This window comes from Oryzias latipes, chromosome 5 (assembly GCF_002234675.1).
Source record: "Oryzias latipes chromosome 5, ASM223467v1".
NCBI lineage: Eukaryota > Metazoa > Chordata > Actinopteri > Beloniformes > Adrianichthyidae > Oryzias > Oryzias latipes.
This window is the reverse complement of record NC_019863.2, coordinates 31,635,301-31,654,419: the sequence shown is the minus strand read 5'-3', so window position 1 is coordinate 31,654,419 and position 19,119 is coordinate 31,635,301. Positions and strand designations below refer to the sequence as shown.

The following is a 19,119-nucleotide window of genomic DNA, read 5'->3' as shown; positions in this document are numbered from 1 at the left end:
GTGTTGATGATGCAATCAGCAGAAGAAGTCCTAGACAAACGTGGAGGAGCAGCTGAACCATGAACCCAGACACGAAGACGTGGTTATCAATGTTTTTGTAGAACTCTTCACATTAAATACTCCTTAAAGCATCATCTTTGTCTGCCATGCATGTAGATAGGATGAACAGACAATGCTTCCATGTAGAGATGAGGCTAAACACTTCAGGCTGTAGCTCCTCCCACTTGCGTCTGGGGCATCAATTTTCCAACATCATTTTTGGACAAGCATCCAGCAGGGAATTGGACGCACGGCAACAGAGAGGCGTCCGAAGTAAATTTGACGTGTGAACCGTGTTCGGTGTGAACGCTGCTTTACTCCACGCCAACAGTCCCGGTCGCAACTCAAAGTCAGATTCTAATGAACTCCTGCCGCTCTGCAGAAACTGTGTCCTAAAACGACAGATTTTGGCTAAAAAAACGCATAACTATAAATAAAAGACCACTGAAATGTCTTTGAAATGACGATCGGAGTGGGGCTTTAAACTGCTGTTTAAGTCGACTCTGCACGGTCACAACCGGAGGAATGGCAACAATCTTAATAGCGACCATCAATATTTAATTTCACATTAAGTGGCAAATTAATTCCAACAAATATTCCTAACATTAGCTGACCCACAAATGGTGAATAAGTAACAGCAGCAAAACAGCTTTAATACTCCCACAGTCACATGTTCCATTTCTGTGCAGAGATTCTCAGTGGACCCCCCTCTGGAAGGCTGAACATCAAAGATTAGAGCCCCAGCTAAAAATTTAATTACCCGTGTCTTAATATTTAACAGAAGTTACAACCTTTCCCTCTTTTTACACTCACAGCTCTGATGGATGTGACTTACTGTCAAACAGGATGGGACTTCACACTCATGGCGGCAAACCTGACATCTTGCATGGGGGGGTTTCTGTGTGGACCTTTGGCTCAGCGTCCACGCCTCAGATGATCTTATCTGCGGGTTTCTGTCATCGTTCTTGGTTCCCTGCATTCTCTGTCTTGATTGGAGTCCATGAATGCTACGGTTTATAACCCAACCGATGCCTTTGTTTGCAAAAAAAAACAACAAAGCATTGAGGTGCATCAGCATTTCCCAAGACAAAGCCAATAACCCCCCCACCACCCCTCATCCCCCAGCACACAGGCTATTTTGGTTTTTCTATTCTCCTCATTTTTACTCTGGGCTGTAAAAAATTAATGGAAAAGACAAAAATCTTATTTTCCTCTTTATCCTCAAGAATCCATTAAAAAAAATACTTTAAACTTAAAGACACCACAGCCTTTCCAACACGTGATTTAGGTAAAAAAAAAACTCCACATTACAGCAATTTGATCATTTCATTTGAGACTTTAGGAGGAAATTCATTATTTAGATATTTTAAAAGCTTAGAATATAAATGGTTTAAGGCTTCTCACTCTATTTTGTATTTGTTTGAATGCATGTTAGTGTAGTCTGTGGTCATTCTGGTCATCAGGCGTTTCTTGTTCTGGAAAACGGTTGAGCTGTTCGTTGTTATAACATCGACCGCATTGGATGGATGGATGGATGGATGACACACTGTCCTCCTTACATTATAGGAATATTTACACTCTACACTAATGACTTAAAAAAAAAGTTATAATTAACAATTGATCGAATGTTTTCAAAAAAGAGGTTTTCATTTTCATCACATGCTTTCATATTCAAACCCAGAAGAAGATATGGATCTGATGGTTCTGACTTTGTCTTTCAACAGCAGCTTTTTTGAATAAACCTCTTAATTTCAGCTGCACGACCAACTGTCCACAACTGAAATCTGATGTGGTGGTTCATTAGTGGGCAACAGACATAAAAGCTCAAGACTGAAATCTTTAGGAAAAATATCAATAGTTTGTCACTCAGCACTTTAGAAGAGGACGTGTTTGGCTAGCAGGACAGATCTGCTTATTATTGGTTGGTTATTTTGTTGTTTTTTTTTGCTTTCTAGTTATTTGATTTATTCTGTGATTTTAGCCAATTTTTTATATATATATATATTCCTTCAAAGACAATGGAATAATTTTGTTTTTTTTGTTAGGATTTTTCCTCCATTTAAGCTGTTTGAAGCTAAATATGACTTTTCAGCCAATTATTTGGGTTGTGAAATAAAACTTGTCACTCTCATGAGGGGCTGGTAGTCTCAAAAACGACAAAAAAGGTCGGTTCTCCAATGAAGGCGTAGTGAGATCCTCTTCATGTGTACGATCAATATCTCAGCCGCATGTTTTCGTCATAAGGTGATGCCCACGTTGTCTAATTTAACACATCACTACTACATACAGACACTAACAAAAACAACAGAAAACTTTAAATTTAACATTGTGAAATTGAGACAATTGAACAAAAAGAAAATATAAAAAGAGAATATATTAGTTTTTTATCGTTTATTTAGAGGGTTTTCGTAAAAAACATAGGATGTGTCTTTGTTACAGCATGGTTCTATTTAGTATTAAGTAAAATGCTACAAATGTGTTAGCTTTAGAGAAATATGTCCTTTAGTAACATTAAAAGTGAACAATTCAAGCTGTTCTCAAAAGAAATCTATCCACACACACACACACACACACGTGCACACGCAAACACGTGCACTCTCCAAGCCAAACTCATTAAAGCTGCTACGAGCTCTCTAACAACGTTCCAACAAAGGTCCCCAGCAGAAACACCCAGGCGGCAAGGACAATTGTTCCGTTTGGTGGGAATAAATCACAGGAGCTAACAGTGACTGATGGTGTCTCACTTTGCTTATCACTGTTGACAGAAGAGTCAAGCACCAGCTACAGATTGGGTTCCCTATTACTTTCAAAAAGGGTCATATGTTGTCACAGAACTCTTCCAGGCTTCTTAGTCTGTAAAGAACTTCAGTGAGATAAAACTGTCATTATTAGCTTTATATTTAACTTGGTTTCTTTTTTTTTTTTACTTGCAATCTACTTTCTGGAGATAAAATGTGCGCACAGTTTTATGCATTTTAGCTTGGTGTGTCCATGTGTTCTTCAGTATTTTTGTTTTCTTGGATTTAATCAGAAATTTAGCACTTAAGTGTCACAATTTCCCAACCAAAGTAAGTTTTTCTTACATTTTCTTCTTACTTTGAGACGATTGGTTAATAGTAAGACAGGAAGAACAGATATAGAGCTCAGTGATACTGAAATGTAGAAAGAAAAGCCTAAACGTTTGGGCATTTTATTTTCAGACTTCATGATTGATCCCATCTATCGATCCACTTCTGAAAACATATTGGAAAAAATGTCCTTTTTATTCACCAGTAATTTTTTTTTGTTATTGGTTGTTTGTTTATAACTGTATATTATGTAAACGAGACAAATGGCAAACCAAACCAACAGAAAACCCGTCCAACAAGAATGTTGGATAACCTGAAAGGGGGAAAACGCTCATTTAATGTTTCATCAGTTCTTATGAGGTTTTATTCTGTTATGTTGCTGCATGTTGCTTCAACATTTGTAAGGGAAATAAACCTTTATTTACTGCTAAAAAAAAGAAAAAAAAATGAACTGGTTGCTGTGGACTCAAAGTGTCATGTTTGTACTTTACAGGCTGCCAGAGGTCCGGATCTCAGACAACGGGCCTTACGAGTGCCATGTGGGCATCTATGACCGGGCGACCAGGGAGAAGGTGGTCCTGGCTTCAGGGAATGTTTTTCTTACCGTTATGTGTGAGTAACCGCTTCCGCTCTGCGACCTCTTCCTCCGAGCAGTCAGTGTATATTTTAGAACAGGATCCTGGACTGGAACATGAGGTGCATGCAGAGGAACCTTTGAAAGTCAGCCAGGTCAAAGATGGCGAGAAATACTGAGCATGCGTTTGCGGTGAAGACCTGCAGACAGCAGGCAGCTGATGGCTCAGGACATTTAAAGACTGGAGAAACTTCTCTGCAAAGAGAAAAATTGAAATTTGAAGGATAAAAGTCATTATGTGCAACAAAAATAAGCTGATATTAAAATAGAAAAAAAAACAAAGAAATCTAATACAAACATGAGTGTGTTTGTGCGGCTTCCACAGTGAGAACTGCTGAGTATATTGAATTACTTTATCTGAACATTTTCAAACACTGCGCTTCAAAATATCATGGTTTGATTTTTGACGAGAAATCAAACACAATATTTGTAAAGTGTCGATTTAATAATTCCGTTACATGTTGGCTGGAGCTTTTCTTATTTTGCAATCAAACAAATGTTTTCTGAGAGATGATTTCTGGCTGTAGATGCTGCAACGTCTCCTCTGGATTCATCGGCGTGGGTACATCAGCCGAGCAGCACGCCGTCTCCTGTTACGTATCCGCAGCTCCCGTTACGCATGACGGAGTTATGCAAAACACAGCACGCCACATTACACCACCCTGCAGACAGTCTGTGGGGTTTATTTCTAAAGAGATGCAGGTGTGGTATCATTGACTCTGGTTTTATTCGCTTATTTTTATATCTTGCATGTTCCAAATAACAAGGTTGACAACCTCTGTTAGATACGACCCATTCAGTCCACCCATGAAGCAGCAACAAAGGTTTGACTTCTGACCTCAGCAGCACACTCACTCTGTTGAGCCTGCAGACCGTCTCTGCATCTCTGACTAATCTGCACAAACCCCGTTTTCATACGGACACACCTGCCGGCACCGAGCCGGTGGGGCGCTGCTTTGACCCAACCAGCAAGATGAGGATGGTGGGAAAATAATCCTTTTTGCCAGTGGGAACGTGGGAAACACCGAAACGCCGCAGGTTTAATGGAGTCCCTTATTTCATCACAGATGAATTATCCTCAGTTCATAGACTGGAAGCGTTTTCCAACTTTTAGGGTTTGTTGAACAGGTGTGGTTTAATAATTTAGGCCTAAAAACATTTTTGTTTGCAGGTTTCCTCAGAAAGTCTTTTTACTTTAGAACCGTTTGCCTTATATCAGTCCTGTTTTTTTTTTTTTTTTTTGTGAGCATAAATTACTAAAACACTGTAATTAGCAGAATTATCATAATCATTTCAGAATAAAAAGTTGGTCTTTGTTTATGTTTGGTTTCACAAAATAATTTCTTTGACATTTGTTTGCATTTTCAGAACCCACAGAAAAACAAAAAAACATTTCATTTGGTCTACATGTCGTTTTGTGGTGATTGTGTTTTTTTTCTCCTATTTTGTCCTATTTTTATACTTTTTTTACTGTTAAACAAAAACAAGAACCTAAAACAAAACACCTATGAACCACATAATTAATTGGGATTAATTGATCAAATACATTTAAACTGGTTTTTATTTTTTAAAATTAAAATTTCCCACTCATACCAAGAAATTTACCAAAAATTGTAATTACTGCGCAACAATTTTAAATGAAAATATCTCAAAATTAGTTTTTTCTCAGCAATTATTAGGTTTAAAATCATTGCGATTGAAGATAGATTAGTTAATTGATTAGGTAATCGCACAAAAACAGTAATTGCATGGAAGCTCTAGTTACAACATCCTATAAATGAACAATATATTTATTAATACATACATTCAACAATAGATGATAAACTAAACAGACAGGAGACAAAATCAGGGGGGAAAATAAATGGAGAACAAACGGAGTCAGATCCTAATCGATCGTCTTCTATTCATGTATTAGCTCATGTTTTCATCATCGTAATCAGATAAATGTCCCAAGTCATTTATACAGCATTTGCATTAAGTTTTTCATCACTCAAAAGCAATAATTTAAATATTCTTTTACTCCATCTGTTTAAAAACGTCAATCTTATTATAAAGGGAGTCGCTGAGGTTTTCAGTGAGATAAACTTGTTTTAGTGTATTCGCTATTATTTTATTGTTTGTGGTTTGATATTTTTCTAATTTATTTTGGTGATCATTTTCATATAATTACTAATAATACATGAAGTACATTTTTTGTTCGCTCTTGAAGAATTTCAAGCACCGCCTTTTTGTATTAGTTCACCAAACAACAACTGGTCTTTCATGGTTTAATCACCACAAAATCCAAAATGCAGCTTCAAACAGAGATAAAATCTTAGTGAAAGAATTAAGAATTCCGGATTTACCCCTGAAGAGTTACTCAATAGAGTGAAGGTTTTCTGGAATGAAAGCAAAGTATTGATAGCCTGTGGGAAAAGCTGATCTACAGCTGGCACCAAAGAGGGTCAACACTGCTGACCTTGTCGTCCAGCGCTGCAACCATTATTCTGCAGATGACACTTGGGAGTCGGATTCTGCCAGTTTTCTACACCTGACAGAGGAAGTGTAGCATTCAAGTTTTTCTGTGTTTTGAAATCTAAAGGAACCTGCTTAAAAGAGGTCAAGGATGTGAGGAGGAGACAGAGATTTTGGTCATTTGATGCTTTGCAGCTTGAAGCAGCTGAGGAGGAGGTCATCACTGGATTTTTAGATGGTTTCTGATATGTGTCCTCATGGTTGGTTAGTTAATAGTTTTTTTTTAAGAAGATATATTGTACCAGTTTCTTTCTCCAAATAATGAATTATATTATAAGAAACCACTGTTTTAAAAATGCAAATGTTTTATCAGGCAACCTCAGCACCACTTTCCTTACAGCTGTTCTTGGTTAATGGAAATAAGCCTCCAGCTTCACTAATAGTTATATTATATTAAAATATTTAGTCACGTTTCATTAAACTAAAATTTCATAAAAGTCAACAAAAAAACACAAAAGAACGACGTTTTGGGTATTTTCCTTTGGGCTATTCTTTCTTATTCATTTTAGTGACAGCAGAAAAAAATCCCCCCCTCTTTGTAAAATCACACTGTGGTGTTGCAGAAACTTAAAGCTCAAAACATGACAAAAATGTGACCAGTGAGGGCAAATAGATCCAACAAAAGCTGAAAACACAACACTAATGAACAGAACTGGGATTAAACGCACTAAAGTAAAGGGCTCGATCTTCACTGATGTTCCATCTGCTTAACGGAAAACGCAACAGAACGGCCACATAACAAGAACGTGTAGCATTAACATGAATCAGGAATGTTCTAAAGATAAAACTGCTTTCATTTCCATCCAAATGATTTGACTCTGATGCTTCACTCTGTACTCTAAAATGAAATGTGGTTCAGTTGCAAATGTCTTATGCCGGAATGTTTTTCAGGTTGTTCTTGAGGAACGCGTCAGCTTAAGGACACAATGGAAGCAAAAGCATTAAAAATCAACAACTGTAAAAATATGCACCATAAATGCCTTTTCTGTACAGGTAACATTGATTGATTTAAAGCAATAAGAAACAAGGAAAAAATGACGATAAAAACACGTAAATCTATAAAATAGATGAGAGAATAACTCATGCATTGGTTAGAAAAAGTATCACAGAAAATGATTTTGACCACTTTACACACAATGCACAGACACACACACATCCCAGTGAATCTATTGATTACAATGATTGTCAAACAGATATAATCCTGCCATCATTATGTTTCACTTACTTTTTTCATGGTAGCCTTAAAGCAGTTCTTCAAATCTATCTAAATTTATTCATATGTTTGCATTCAAAGTGCAGAGTATTTATCAGATTATTTTCCAAAAATTACTATTGAACATCACAAAAAGTTACGAAACTGAAATGCTTATTGACTGTCATCAGAAAGTGTTATACATCATAGTCCCCTCATCTGTATACTATAAAACATTCCCTTGTCTGTACATGCTCTTGAATTTACGGATACTTGTGCATTATTCGGTGCCTAACCTGTTCCGGAGGTTATTGCTGTACGCTGACACACAGAAACTTTTCTTGTTGGGATTTCAGTTTGGAATGAGCTTTTCTCACTGAGCATCAGCACGTCTTTTGAACATCTAAGGCTGTAGTCCCAACTGCCCTTATGGGTGGATACAGTCGTCTGTGGGTGAAAAATGGTCAAACCTGTACGACACAAACAGGTGAACCACAGGAAATAACAAGGTACTAGAGCACTCAGTGAGTCTGTGAAAATGCATCTTTTTTTTTCTTTTTTTAAACGGGCATGCTGTGGGCAACAGGTCGTAGTGAACACCAGAGCAACACATAAGGGTAAAGTACTTACACCAAAGGACAGCATAACCCGTTTGCCATAAATGCGTGCAACTTACGTTAACTTTACGAATAAATCGCATCACACTTACCACATCAGTGGTGCGTTCCATTTTCATGACGTCCCTTGAAGTGTCCTTCTGAGCCTTAAGGGTGTGAGACACACTTGTGCTCCTCTCCATGACCCTCCACAGACCCGAACAAGCCAAAAACCAGCAGCACCTGTATGGGTCAATCGCTGAATGGGGTCAACCGCTGTAGGGGTCCATGTGACTAGGGCTTAAGACAGGGGTGTCCAAATCCATCCGGGTTCCTGCAGATTCTTCCAGAAATCCTGGCTTATCTGCTGCTGATTACTTGGATCAGGTGTGTTTAGCCAATAAGGAGCTTCAATGGCAGGTTGGTTGGTAACGTGTAGTACACTGGTCCTCAAGGCCTGGTTGGACACCCCTGGCTTAAGACGTTTCTAAATGTTTCACAGCACTAGAGTTCATAGAAATATTAAATGTACTATTAGTAGTGTGTCTGAAATGGCTATTGGATAAGGCTCAGGGCGTTCTTAGAGCTCTCCAACTGCACCACAGATCCTTCCTGACACACTTAAATGTTTCAATATTTGTAGTCCAAGTTGTTTTAGAGTCCATCCAGAAACTTAAATCTTTTATTTCAAAGCAGTCTGAGGCGGTGTACTCAGTTAACTGTTTCTGGGTGGGACGAAGTGAAAGATGTGGTTTTGGGGTAGCCGAGTCCCCAGACTCTGCTGGGTCTGAAATCACCACTCGACTAAAGAGGAAGAAGAATGGCCTCTGGCGTTGTGGTTAAATTCCATCTAAACTGAAACAGAATTATTCATAACCTATTAGTGTGTCAAGTTCAGTGGGAAGTAAAGAAAAAAGTAAAGAAGAAAAAGAGGAAAGACTGTAATTACTGTAACAGGAACCACATACATGAAGAGGATTTCTTCTTTCTCTTTCGGCTTTTCCCATCAGGGGTCGCCACAGCGAATCATCGTCCTCCACCTCACTCTATCATGGACATCTTCTACCCTAACATTAACCAACTTCATGTCCTCTGTTAAGACATCCATATATAAGTCTGTCCTGAACAGTGTGTTGCCATCAATTACTCAAATAGTTAACATGTCTCTTCAATCTGGAATATTTCCAGAGGCCTTAAAAACTGCAGTCATTAAACCTCTCTTGAAGAAGAGCGGTCTTGATCCCACTGTACTGAATAATTACAGACCTATCTCTAATCTGCCATTTTTAGGAAAAGTCCTTGAAAAAGTTGTCTACCAACAGCTCACTGATTTTCTCTTATTAAACAATTCATTTGATGTTTTCCAGTCAGGTTTTAGACCCCATCATAGCACAGAAACTGCTCTTATTAAGGTAACCAACGACATCCGCCTGAACACTGATGATGGAAAAGTCTCTGTCTTAATCCTGCTAGACCTGAGTGCTGCCTTTGATACTGTTGATCATGGGATCCTTTTGCACAGACTCCAAGACTGGGTTGGCATCTCTGGATCTGCCCTAAGTTGGCTCAAGTCTTATCTAGAAGACAGGAAATATTTTGTTGAAATTGGGAGTTGTGTCTCAGACTACATGGCCTTGACTTGTGGTGTGCCCCAGGGATCGATCCTGGGACCCCTTCTGTTCAACCTCTACATGCTGCCACTAGGGCAGTTAATACGCAGTAATAACATATCTTATCACAACTATGCAGATGATACTCAGATCTATGTGTCACTGACAACAGGTGAATATGGGCCGGTGGATTCTCTCAACCACTGCCTCCAACAGATCAGTGCGTGGATGCAGAACAACTTTCTACAGCTAAACTCAAACAAGACCGAAGTTATTATTTTTGGCCCACAGAAACAAAGAGAAAGAGTCAGTAGCTACCTTCATTCTCTGTCTCTTAAACCCTCAAATCAAGTCAGAAACCTAGGGGTAATCATGGACTCTGACCTGAACTTTAACAGCCATATCAAGTCAGTAACATCAGCGGCATTTTATCATCTGAAAAACATTGCCAAAATCAAAAACATAGTGTCAAAACCAGACCTGGAGATACTTATTCATGCATTTGTCTCCAGCAGGTTAGACTACTGTAACGGCCTGCTCACCGGCCTCTCCAAACGAGCTGTAAAACAGCTTCAGTACATCCAGAATGCTGCTGCTCGAGTCCTGACCAGAACCAGGAAGTATGATCACATTAGTCCTGTGCTCAGGTCTTTGCACTGGCTCCCTGTACCTGAAAGAATAGACTTCAAAGCAGCTCTGCTTGTGTACAAGTCTCTCCATGGCCGAGCACCAAAGTACATCTCTGACATGTTAGTGCCATATGAACCATCTCGTACTCTGAGGACCTCAGGGGCCGGCCTCCTGTTGATTCCCAGAGTCAGAACTAAACAAGGGGAATCAGCGTTTCAATATTCTGCAGCTAAAATCTGGAACAGCCTCCCTGAAGTCGTAAGACAAGCCTCTTCTGTGTTCATGTTCAAATCTAGACTTAAAACATTTCTGTTTAGCCGTGTATATGACTGAAAGGTCCTATCTGCACTTTTCTTTCCTTTCCTTCCTTTATTTTTAAATCAGTTTTCAAATTTTTTCTTTTCTTTTAAAGTAAATTTTACGTTGATTTCAATGATGTATTGTGATTTTAATGCATTTTTCTGTTTTGTGAAGCACCTTGAATTACTTTGTGTACGAATTGTGCTATACAAATAAACTTGCCTTGCCTTGCCTATATCTCCTCTTTGAACGTCCTCTTGCCCTCCTGCCAGGCAGCTCCATCTCCAACATCCTTCTACCAATATATCCACTATCCCTCCTCTGAACATGTCCAAACCATCTCAGTCTGGCTTCTCTGACTTTGTCCCTAACACAGGCAACATGAGCCGTCCCTCTGATGTACTCGTTCCTTATCCTGTCTAACCTGGTCACTCCTAAGAAGAACCTCAACATCTTCATCTCCGCTACCTCCATCTCAGCCTCTTGTCTCTGTCTCACTGCTACCGTCTCTAACCCATAGAGCAGAGCTGGTCTCACCACTGTCTTGTACACCTTTCCTTTGAGTCTTGCTGACACTTTTCTGTCACACAACACTCCTGACACTTTCCTCCACCCGCTCCAACCTGCCTGCACTCGCCTCTTCACCTCTTTTCCACACTCCCCATCACACTGAACTGTTGACCCCAAGTACTTAAACTCCTGCACCTTCTTCACCTCAGCCCCCTGTAACCTAACGCTTCTACCTTGATCCCTCTCGTTCAGACACATGTATTCTGTCTTACTATGACTGACCTTCATGCCTCTTCTTTCCAGAGCAAACCTCCACCTCTCTAGCTGTTCCTCCACCTGCTCTCTACTCTCACTGCAAATTACAATGTCATCTGCAAGCATCATTGTCCAGGGAGATTCCTGTCTTACCTCGTCTGTCAGCCTGTCCATCAGCATAGCAAACAAAAAAGGACTCAAAGCTGATCCTTGGTGTAGTCCCACCTCCACCTTGAACTCCTCTGTCTGACCTACAGCACATCTCACCACCGTCATACTTCTCTCATACATGTCCTGAACTACTCTGACATACTTCTCTGCCACTCCAGACGACCTCATACAGTACCACAGCTCCTCCCTCGGCACCCTGTCATACGCCTTCTCTAAATCTACGAACACACAATGCAGCTCCTTCTGACCATCTCTGTACTTTTCCATCAACATTCTCAAAGCAAAAATGGCATCAGTGGTGCTCTTACGGGGCATGAAACCATACTGCTGCTCACAAATCTCCACCTTCTTCCTAAGCCTGGCTTCCACTACTCTTTCCCACAGCTTCATTGTGTGGCTCATCAACTTTATTCCTCTATAGTTGCTGCAGTTCTGCGTGTCACCCTTGTTCTTAAAGATCGGAACCAGAACGCTTCTCCTCCATTCCTCAGGCATCTTCTCACTCTCTAGATTCCTATTGAACAACCTCGTTAGAAATTCCACTGCTGTCTCTCCTAAGCACTTCCATACCTCCACAGGTACGTCATCAGGACCAACGGCCTTTCCGCTCTTCATCCTTTTCAGAGCCTTCCTAACCTCATCCTTTCCAATCTCTGCTACTTCCTGCTCCACAACAACCGCATCTTCCTCCCTTCTTTCCCTGTCATTTTCCACGTCCATCAGCTCCTCAAAATACTCCTTCCATCTTTTCTGTACACTCTCCTGGGTTGTTAGCACCTTTCCATCTCTGTCCTTTATCACTCTTACCTGTTGCACGTCCTTCCCATCTCTGTCTCTCTGTCTGGCTAGTCTGTACAAGTCCTTCTCTCCTTCCTTTGTGTCTAACCTGTCATATAGCTCATCGTAAGCTTTCTGTTTGGCCTTTGCCACCTCTCTCTTCACTCTACGCTGCGCTTCCTTGTACTCCTGTCTACCTTCCTCAGTCCTTTCTACATCCCACTTCTTTTTAGCCAACCTCTTCCTCTGGACGCATTCCTGTACTTCCTCATTCCACCACCAAGTCTCTTTACCGTCTTTCCTCTTTCCAGATGACACACCAAGCACCTTCCTACCTGTTTCCCTGATAATCTCTGCTGTAGTTTCCCAGTCCTCTGGAAGCTCATCCTGACCACCCAGGACCTGTCTCAACTTCTGCCTAAATTCCTCACAAGTTTCTTCATTCTGTAGCTTCCACCACTTGGTCTTCTTTTCTGTTTTCCCTCTCTTCTTCTTCCTGACCTCCAGAGTCATTTTACACACCACCATGCGGTGCTGTCTGGCTACACTCTCTCCTACCACCACTTTGCAGTCATTAACCTCTCTCAAATGACCTCGTCTGCATAGGATGTAGTCCACCTGAGTACTCCTACCTCCACTTCTGTATGTCACTCTATGTTCCTCTCTCTTCTGGAAGTAAGTGTTGACTACAGCCATTTCCATCCTCTTCGCAAAGTCCACCACCATCTGTCCCTCCAGATTCCTTTCCTTCACACCAAACCTGCCCATCACCTCCTCATCACCTCTATTGCCCTCACCAACATGCCCATTAAAGTCTGCTCCAATAACAACTCTCTCTCCTCTGGGAAAACTCTCTATGACCTCATCCAACTCACTCCAGAATCTCTCCTTCACTTCTAACTCACAGCCAACCTGTGGCGCATACCCACTGACTACATTCACCATCACCCCTTCAATTTCCAACTTTAGGCTCATCATCCTGTCTGAGACTCTTTTCACCTCTAGAACACTGTTTACAAACTCCCCCTTCAGAATCACTCCTACCCCGTTTCTCTTCCTATCAACACCATGATAGAACAGTTTGTATCCTCCTCCAATAGTACGTGCCTTGCTGCCCTTCCACCTTGTCTCTTGCACACACAGTACATCTACCTTCCTTCTCTCCATCATGTCTGCCAGCTCTCTGCCTTTCCCTGTCATTGTGCCAACGTTAAGAGTCCCTATTCTCAAACCTATGTTCCTGCCTTTTCCCTTCTCTCTCTGGCCACGGACCCTTCTGCCTCCCCTCTTTCTTCCACCAACAATTTCCACCGACACCCTGTAGGTTAACAGCATCGGTGGCGGTCGTTGTTAACCCGGGCCTCGACCGATCCGGTATGTCTAAAGTGGTGTGGATGATTCGCATGGTTATTTTGGCAATTTTTACGCCTGATGCCCTTCCTGACGCAACCCTCTCTATTTATCCGGGCTTGGGACCGGCACAGAGGCAACTGGCTTGCAACCCCTGTGGCTAGATTTAAATGAGTAAAATGGCTTCATAAATAAGAAGGGTGTTCTTTAATGAAGAAACTGGATTGTGCTGTTTTGAATGGCTAAACCCTGAACTGCTGCTCCCTCCATGCAAACTTGCAAAAGACCTTCCTTCTTCAAACCTATCTGCGCTCCAAATAAGGATTTTACTGCATCTGAAACCTTTTGATTAACCTCTTAATCTGTTGTCACACAATCCTTTAACACACACTTTGTCTGGACGAGTTTTTGATTTATTATTAATTCCTGTGACATTGTTAGTTAAAGTCTCAAAAAACGTTGAAGAATATTTTATGCGCATGAGATCTAAAAACACAGACCTCCAATCAGTGGAGTATTTAAAAAAAAAAAAAAAAAAATCCTGTTACATGTTTACTTTGTGTCTCCAGTGTTTCAAGAGTAAACGTAGATTTTTATGGAAACAAAAACACAAACCATTTGAATGTGGAGGTGGAGTATCTCTCCTCATAAAGTTAAGATCATGTTTTTGCTTTTGTCTGGTGACAGAAATAAAATCTTTCATTCCTCTGTGGCATTTTTCAGGATTAAAGAAGGTTGTTTGTGGCTCCAATTTTGGCCTGACCTTGCAAAGCCGTTTGATTTGCATCCAGTCTGAGAAATCTCAGCCTCTAGTTCAGTTTTCTGCTCTTAGATTAACGTTTGATCGTGACTTCTCCGCCCCGATGAAAGGCGTCTTAATGGCTCGGTGCTTAAACATCTCGTCACGTAACTCCAGAAATCCCTTCATTTAACCTTTTGCGAGGCGTGAAGATGTGACTCAAAGGATACCCTTCATTAGGTGGCGCCACTGTTATTTATAACTTTAAGCAACAGAAATGAACACCAAGGTGTTGAGAGACTTAATTACTTTCTCATCCCGTACAACCGAGGTTTGCATCAATAATGGATGCACAATTTTAATTAAACTCTGTGTACATCCAGGTGCCTGTTTTGAAAGGAGAGTCATCGGCATGCAGTACAAACTGCTTATCAACCGATTTCTGCACAAAAAAGAGTTTAGAGCCAAATCGGTTGACTTTAATGATCAGATGGGTTGCGATGCTGACAAGACTGAAATCATTGGCCCCTCTAATATTCTTTGGGAAATCCATCTTCTTCCTTGCAGAGGTTGAAAGTTTATCTACTAAACCCAGAAGCTCAGCTAAGGGTTGTCTTGCAGGGGCATAGAACACAGGTAGACTGTTGTACCTGTTTTATACTATTGAAGGAACTCCTTCTGGTTTTCTATAGAGGATATCTGGGTCTTTTCAGTGATACGCAATGCAGGGGGGGGCAAAGGGCCGGACCAGGAGCAGATGTGTGGAGGGATTTGGTAATAAGAGAAAGAAAAAATAACATGCAATCTGGACAAAAACTTGCCTTAATTTTGATTGAAAATTGATATATTTTAAAACAGAACATTGTGGAGTTTTTATTTCAAAACCGGGACTTTTGTTCTCATTTTAGTGCCAATTGCACCAATGGGTTGATGTCGGGGAAAGACGCAAACTTAGAGAAATGATGCCTTCATGTCGTGTTGGAATGATCGGAAAAATGTCAGTCAGACTCAGAAAACACAAGAACGTCAGAAAAATATGGAGTTAATTCAGTCTCAATAATCAGAAATGCACACAACCTGTTTTACAAATACACACGCTCACACAATGACATTCACAAATGTCATTAACTCCATAGAAAAACAACAAATCTTCCAACACCACATGAATGCAAAATGACTTTCTGCACCTAAAAGGTCCATTTATATGAGTACGACCTATGGGGACACGGCAGAATAAATAGTTTGACTGGCCGCATATATTTATCATATAACAACATAAAAAATAACAGTCTGAAGCTTTAAAGTCCCACTTCGATCATCTTGTGATCTATTTTCAAATGTCCGTAGTGTTTCTTTAATACCATTTTTAGTCAAAATAAAAACACTTGAGTCATTTTCTTGGACGTAGTTTCTGCAGAGCGGCTGGAGTTTATTGAAAAATTCATCTCCCCGAGTTCAATTCAATTCAATTCAATTCAATTTTATTTGTATAGCCCAAATTCCCAACAACAGTCGTCTCGATGGGCTTCGAAGTAAAACATGAAATCAAAAGGATCACGAATACAAAGAGTTCAATAGGAAAATACTAAAATGAACTAACAAACTGACTAAGCTATACTGGCATCCCTGCCCTTAGACCCCCCTTCGCGGTAAGGAAAAACTCCCAAAAAAACCGGATTCCGGAAAAAACGAAGAAACCTCAGGGGTGCCCACATGAAGGAGGGATCCTCCCCCAGGACGGACAGGCGATTTACCGGAAATCTTAGAGAAGAATTAACTTATCTAAATCTACAACTACATATATAAAAGTCCAGCAGACGAGCTTCATCCAGCCGTGGTTGTGGGGACAGTCAAAGGCGAGAGCTCTATGTTTACATGCTGTCCCGCTAGCTTACAGCTCCACACACCCACAACCCAACATTAGCGGTGCAACAAAAATGGCAGCAATATCGTAGCTATCCAGCCATTCAGTTTGGATCCAGATTCCAGCTCAGACGAGGAAAACAAAGACGTTCACAGATCTGTTTGTCTGACAGAGGATGATCAGAATGGAGTGGAGCAGGGATGATCGTTTTTTAAATGTCGTTTTTTGCATCTGAATTGAGTAAAGAAATACTCAAAAGGCATGAGTTTGCTTTATAAATGGCCCCCAGTATCGGAAAAATGCCACGAAAACACACTAGAAACACCAAAAACACAATTTTCATCAAAGTGGCTCTTTAAACAAAAGATACCATTAATATACCTGATGTTAGTTCAGGACTCACTGAAGCTCTTTTAGAAATGTAGCTGGAGAGTTTGACACAGCCAAGTGCCGCCGCCGTCCCGCTTCCAATTAGCTGTGACTGTGTTGTGGCATAAACTGAAGCTCATCTTTGCAGTCATAGTATCTCATTTGAGGCTGCAGCCCAGTTTTCCATCTAACTAATTTAGTTCCTCGTTGTGTTGACGTTCAGCGGGCTCTCATCAGCAGGGCGGCCGGCGCACGTCACGACTGCCGCCTGGTTTCTTTACCCGCAGATTTGACATATCAGACAAATAAAAAAGCGACGAGACAGTCCAAACGTTCCGTCTGCTCACAGTTTCACTAGGAAGATAAAACATGTTTTAACCATGACATGAACTTTGATCCTGTTTTCAGTTCTTTTGGTTTTTATAAGCATAATAGCTGCGTTTGCTCTCTCCATATGTTCACTACACAGAAAGACGCCCTGCAGGCACCTTCAAAGTTTCTCCACTTAGATGAGGGGTTGCCTGAATTACACCCTGCTGCTTCCACAGCCATATGGCCGCAATGTTAAACAACGTGTTCTGAAGCTGTGCTGAGTACAATACGCTTCTGCAGAGACAGACATTTGAAAAACTATGGTGTTTTTCTTCAAGCACTCAAACACCAGTGGTGGAGGCTCCAGTCCACTCTTAGCAGTGTATTCCCCTGTTAGACCCCTCAAAATCAAGGGGAGGTTGGTGTTTAGAGAGTCAAAGCTCCAGAGTTGTTAAAGATGGTTTGATGAAAGGAAACTTTCTGCTCATCGGCAGCTCTTTTCAAAGTGATATGCAGCTCCACACAAGTTTACATCTTCAAATGGCTTGGAGAGTCTTTAAACCACCGCTGGAGAATAACCCTGTGATGTCTTTCATGATGAGGCCCTTTCTTGCGTGAGCATCCCCGGTTCAACGCGGCCACCTGACACTCAACAAGGTGCGTCCCGTTGTTTGCTGGTGGTCATCTGTATGCGGTGAAGTATGAGAGTCATTCCCTTCACTCCCCCTCACTGAAGATGTCTGCTCCCCCTGTTGTGCTCTGCTAACTACCAAGGTCCCCTTCTTTTGAGCTCGGTTGACAGAGAAGGCGACAGAGGAGAAACAGCTTTTCTTCCCAAAAGACAAGCCTCTTAGAGCAAAAGGATGAGGAAAAACTACCTTTGTCTCCTTCTTTTACTTTAGTGTCGCTGCGCCTGAATGAGGCTTCACAAGCTGTTTTCAGCAATTCAACAAAAGGGATTTCCTTTGAATGAAATTATAAAATGTAAGTCGTTTTTTTTGGGGAAAGTAACACAAGGGCGATGGAAGTTAGAAAGGTCAACGTCTGTTACAGCTGTCGGACATGGTTAGGAGACTCCTAATGGCTCCCCAATGCAATGTCAATCCAGTCCTGTGAAAAAAGATGATTTTCAGAGATCGCAGGAAAAGAGACAACCTGTTAGCTTCCGTTTTAATACTATTTTCATTTGAATAGTTTTTATAGTCCTATTGAAAATAATAAAATTCTGCAGTAGTGAGGGATTTTGGTTCATTGGTTCAATTGAAAAAAAAAATCTTATTCTAAAATAATATTTTTAAACAAAACTGCAAAAAATAATTCAATTAAACTACTTTCAGGCATTATCCTGGATAGAAGTTTGCATGTTGTTTCTTAATTTATCAATCCCCGCGACCCGGGACCCATGACCAGGACAGATTTGTGGGACAGTTGGTAGCGGAAAAACAAATGCGACCTACATTTCTATCCATGTTATTTAAAATCTGATTCTGAAAGAAGTTTTATTTTGAAAAACTCCTGGATTCTCTCCACCACATCCAACTCGGTCACGTGTGAAAAATCCATCCGCTGCTTTCTTAAAGCGGCTGGGCAAACCGCTAAAACAAAACCCCCAAACTATTATAGTTAACAAAAAAGGTTTCTTTTGGCAGAAAAGAGCCAGAGAGGAACCACAGAAGAGCCTTCATCTTCAACATAAAAGAAAGCTGCTTTTTACAGAAAAAAACTGAGTCTTTACTCCAAATATGGATTTATTGTTGTTCCCACAGGCCATTATAATAATGCAGAATACAATATTCAGCAACCAGCTGTTTTAATGATATGAGGAAGCTACAAATAAAATTGTTTATTGTGGATTTTTTCAGTCGAGGCTTAAGTTAGCATTGGATATTTTTAGCTTCCACTTCAACGGTTAAAGGAAAATCTATCACATTTGAAGGGTTCCTACATAAAATTTAGACCACAAATAAAGTTTAAAGCAGCTGCAGATATTTTGTTGAGGATGAAAATAACTTTAAGGCCTGTTCACACCGGGACGAATTTCGCCGGCGATTTTCGCCGACGTTTAACGCCTCGTGACTAAACAAAGGACACCAATGAGAGTGTGCACACCGACGTGAAAAAACGCCACGCGTCAAAGCGTCAAAAAAAAGAAACGCCTCGGGTTCGTTTTTTTTTTTCAACGCGTCGAA

General features: G+C 40.7%; 1 protein-coding gene and 1 long non-coding RNA gene across 2 annotated transcripts in view; one reads left to right on the top strand and one right to left on the bottom strand.

Moving 5' to 3' along the window:
* The window catches only part of LOC101166218 (immunoglobulin superfamily member 21), a gene marked incomplete in the record, with an annotated part of 226,269 nt that overhangs the window by 144,666 nt on the left and 62,484 nt on the right, over positions 1-19,119 (top strand). Inside the window, 1 exon segment of the mRNA XM_023955299.1 lies at positions 3,601-3,719. Within this exon segment, the coding sequence (XP_023811067.1) occupies positions 3,601-3,719 (119 nt within the window).
* Positions 520-9,016, bottom strand: LOC110015181. Its single transcript, XR_002873333.1, has 3 exons — positions 7,744-9,016; positions 3,712-3,936; positions 520-1,071 (listed from the first exon to the last, which is right to left on the bottom strand). It is a non-coding gene; the product is annotated as an uncharacterized LOC110015181 (long non-coding RNA).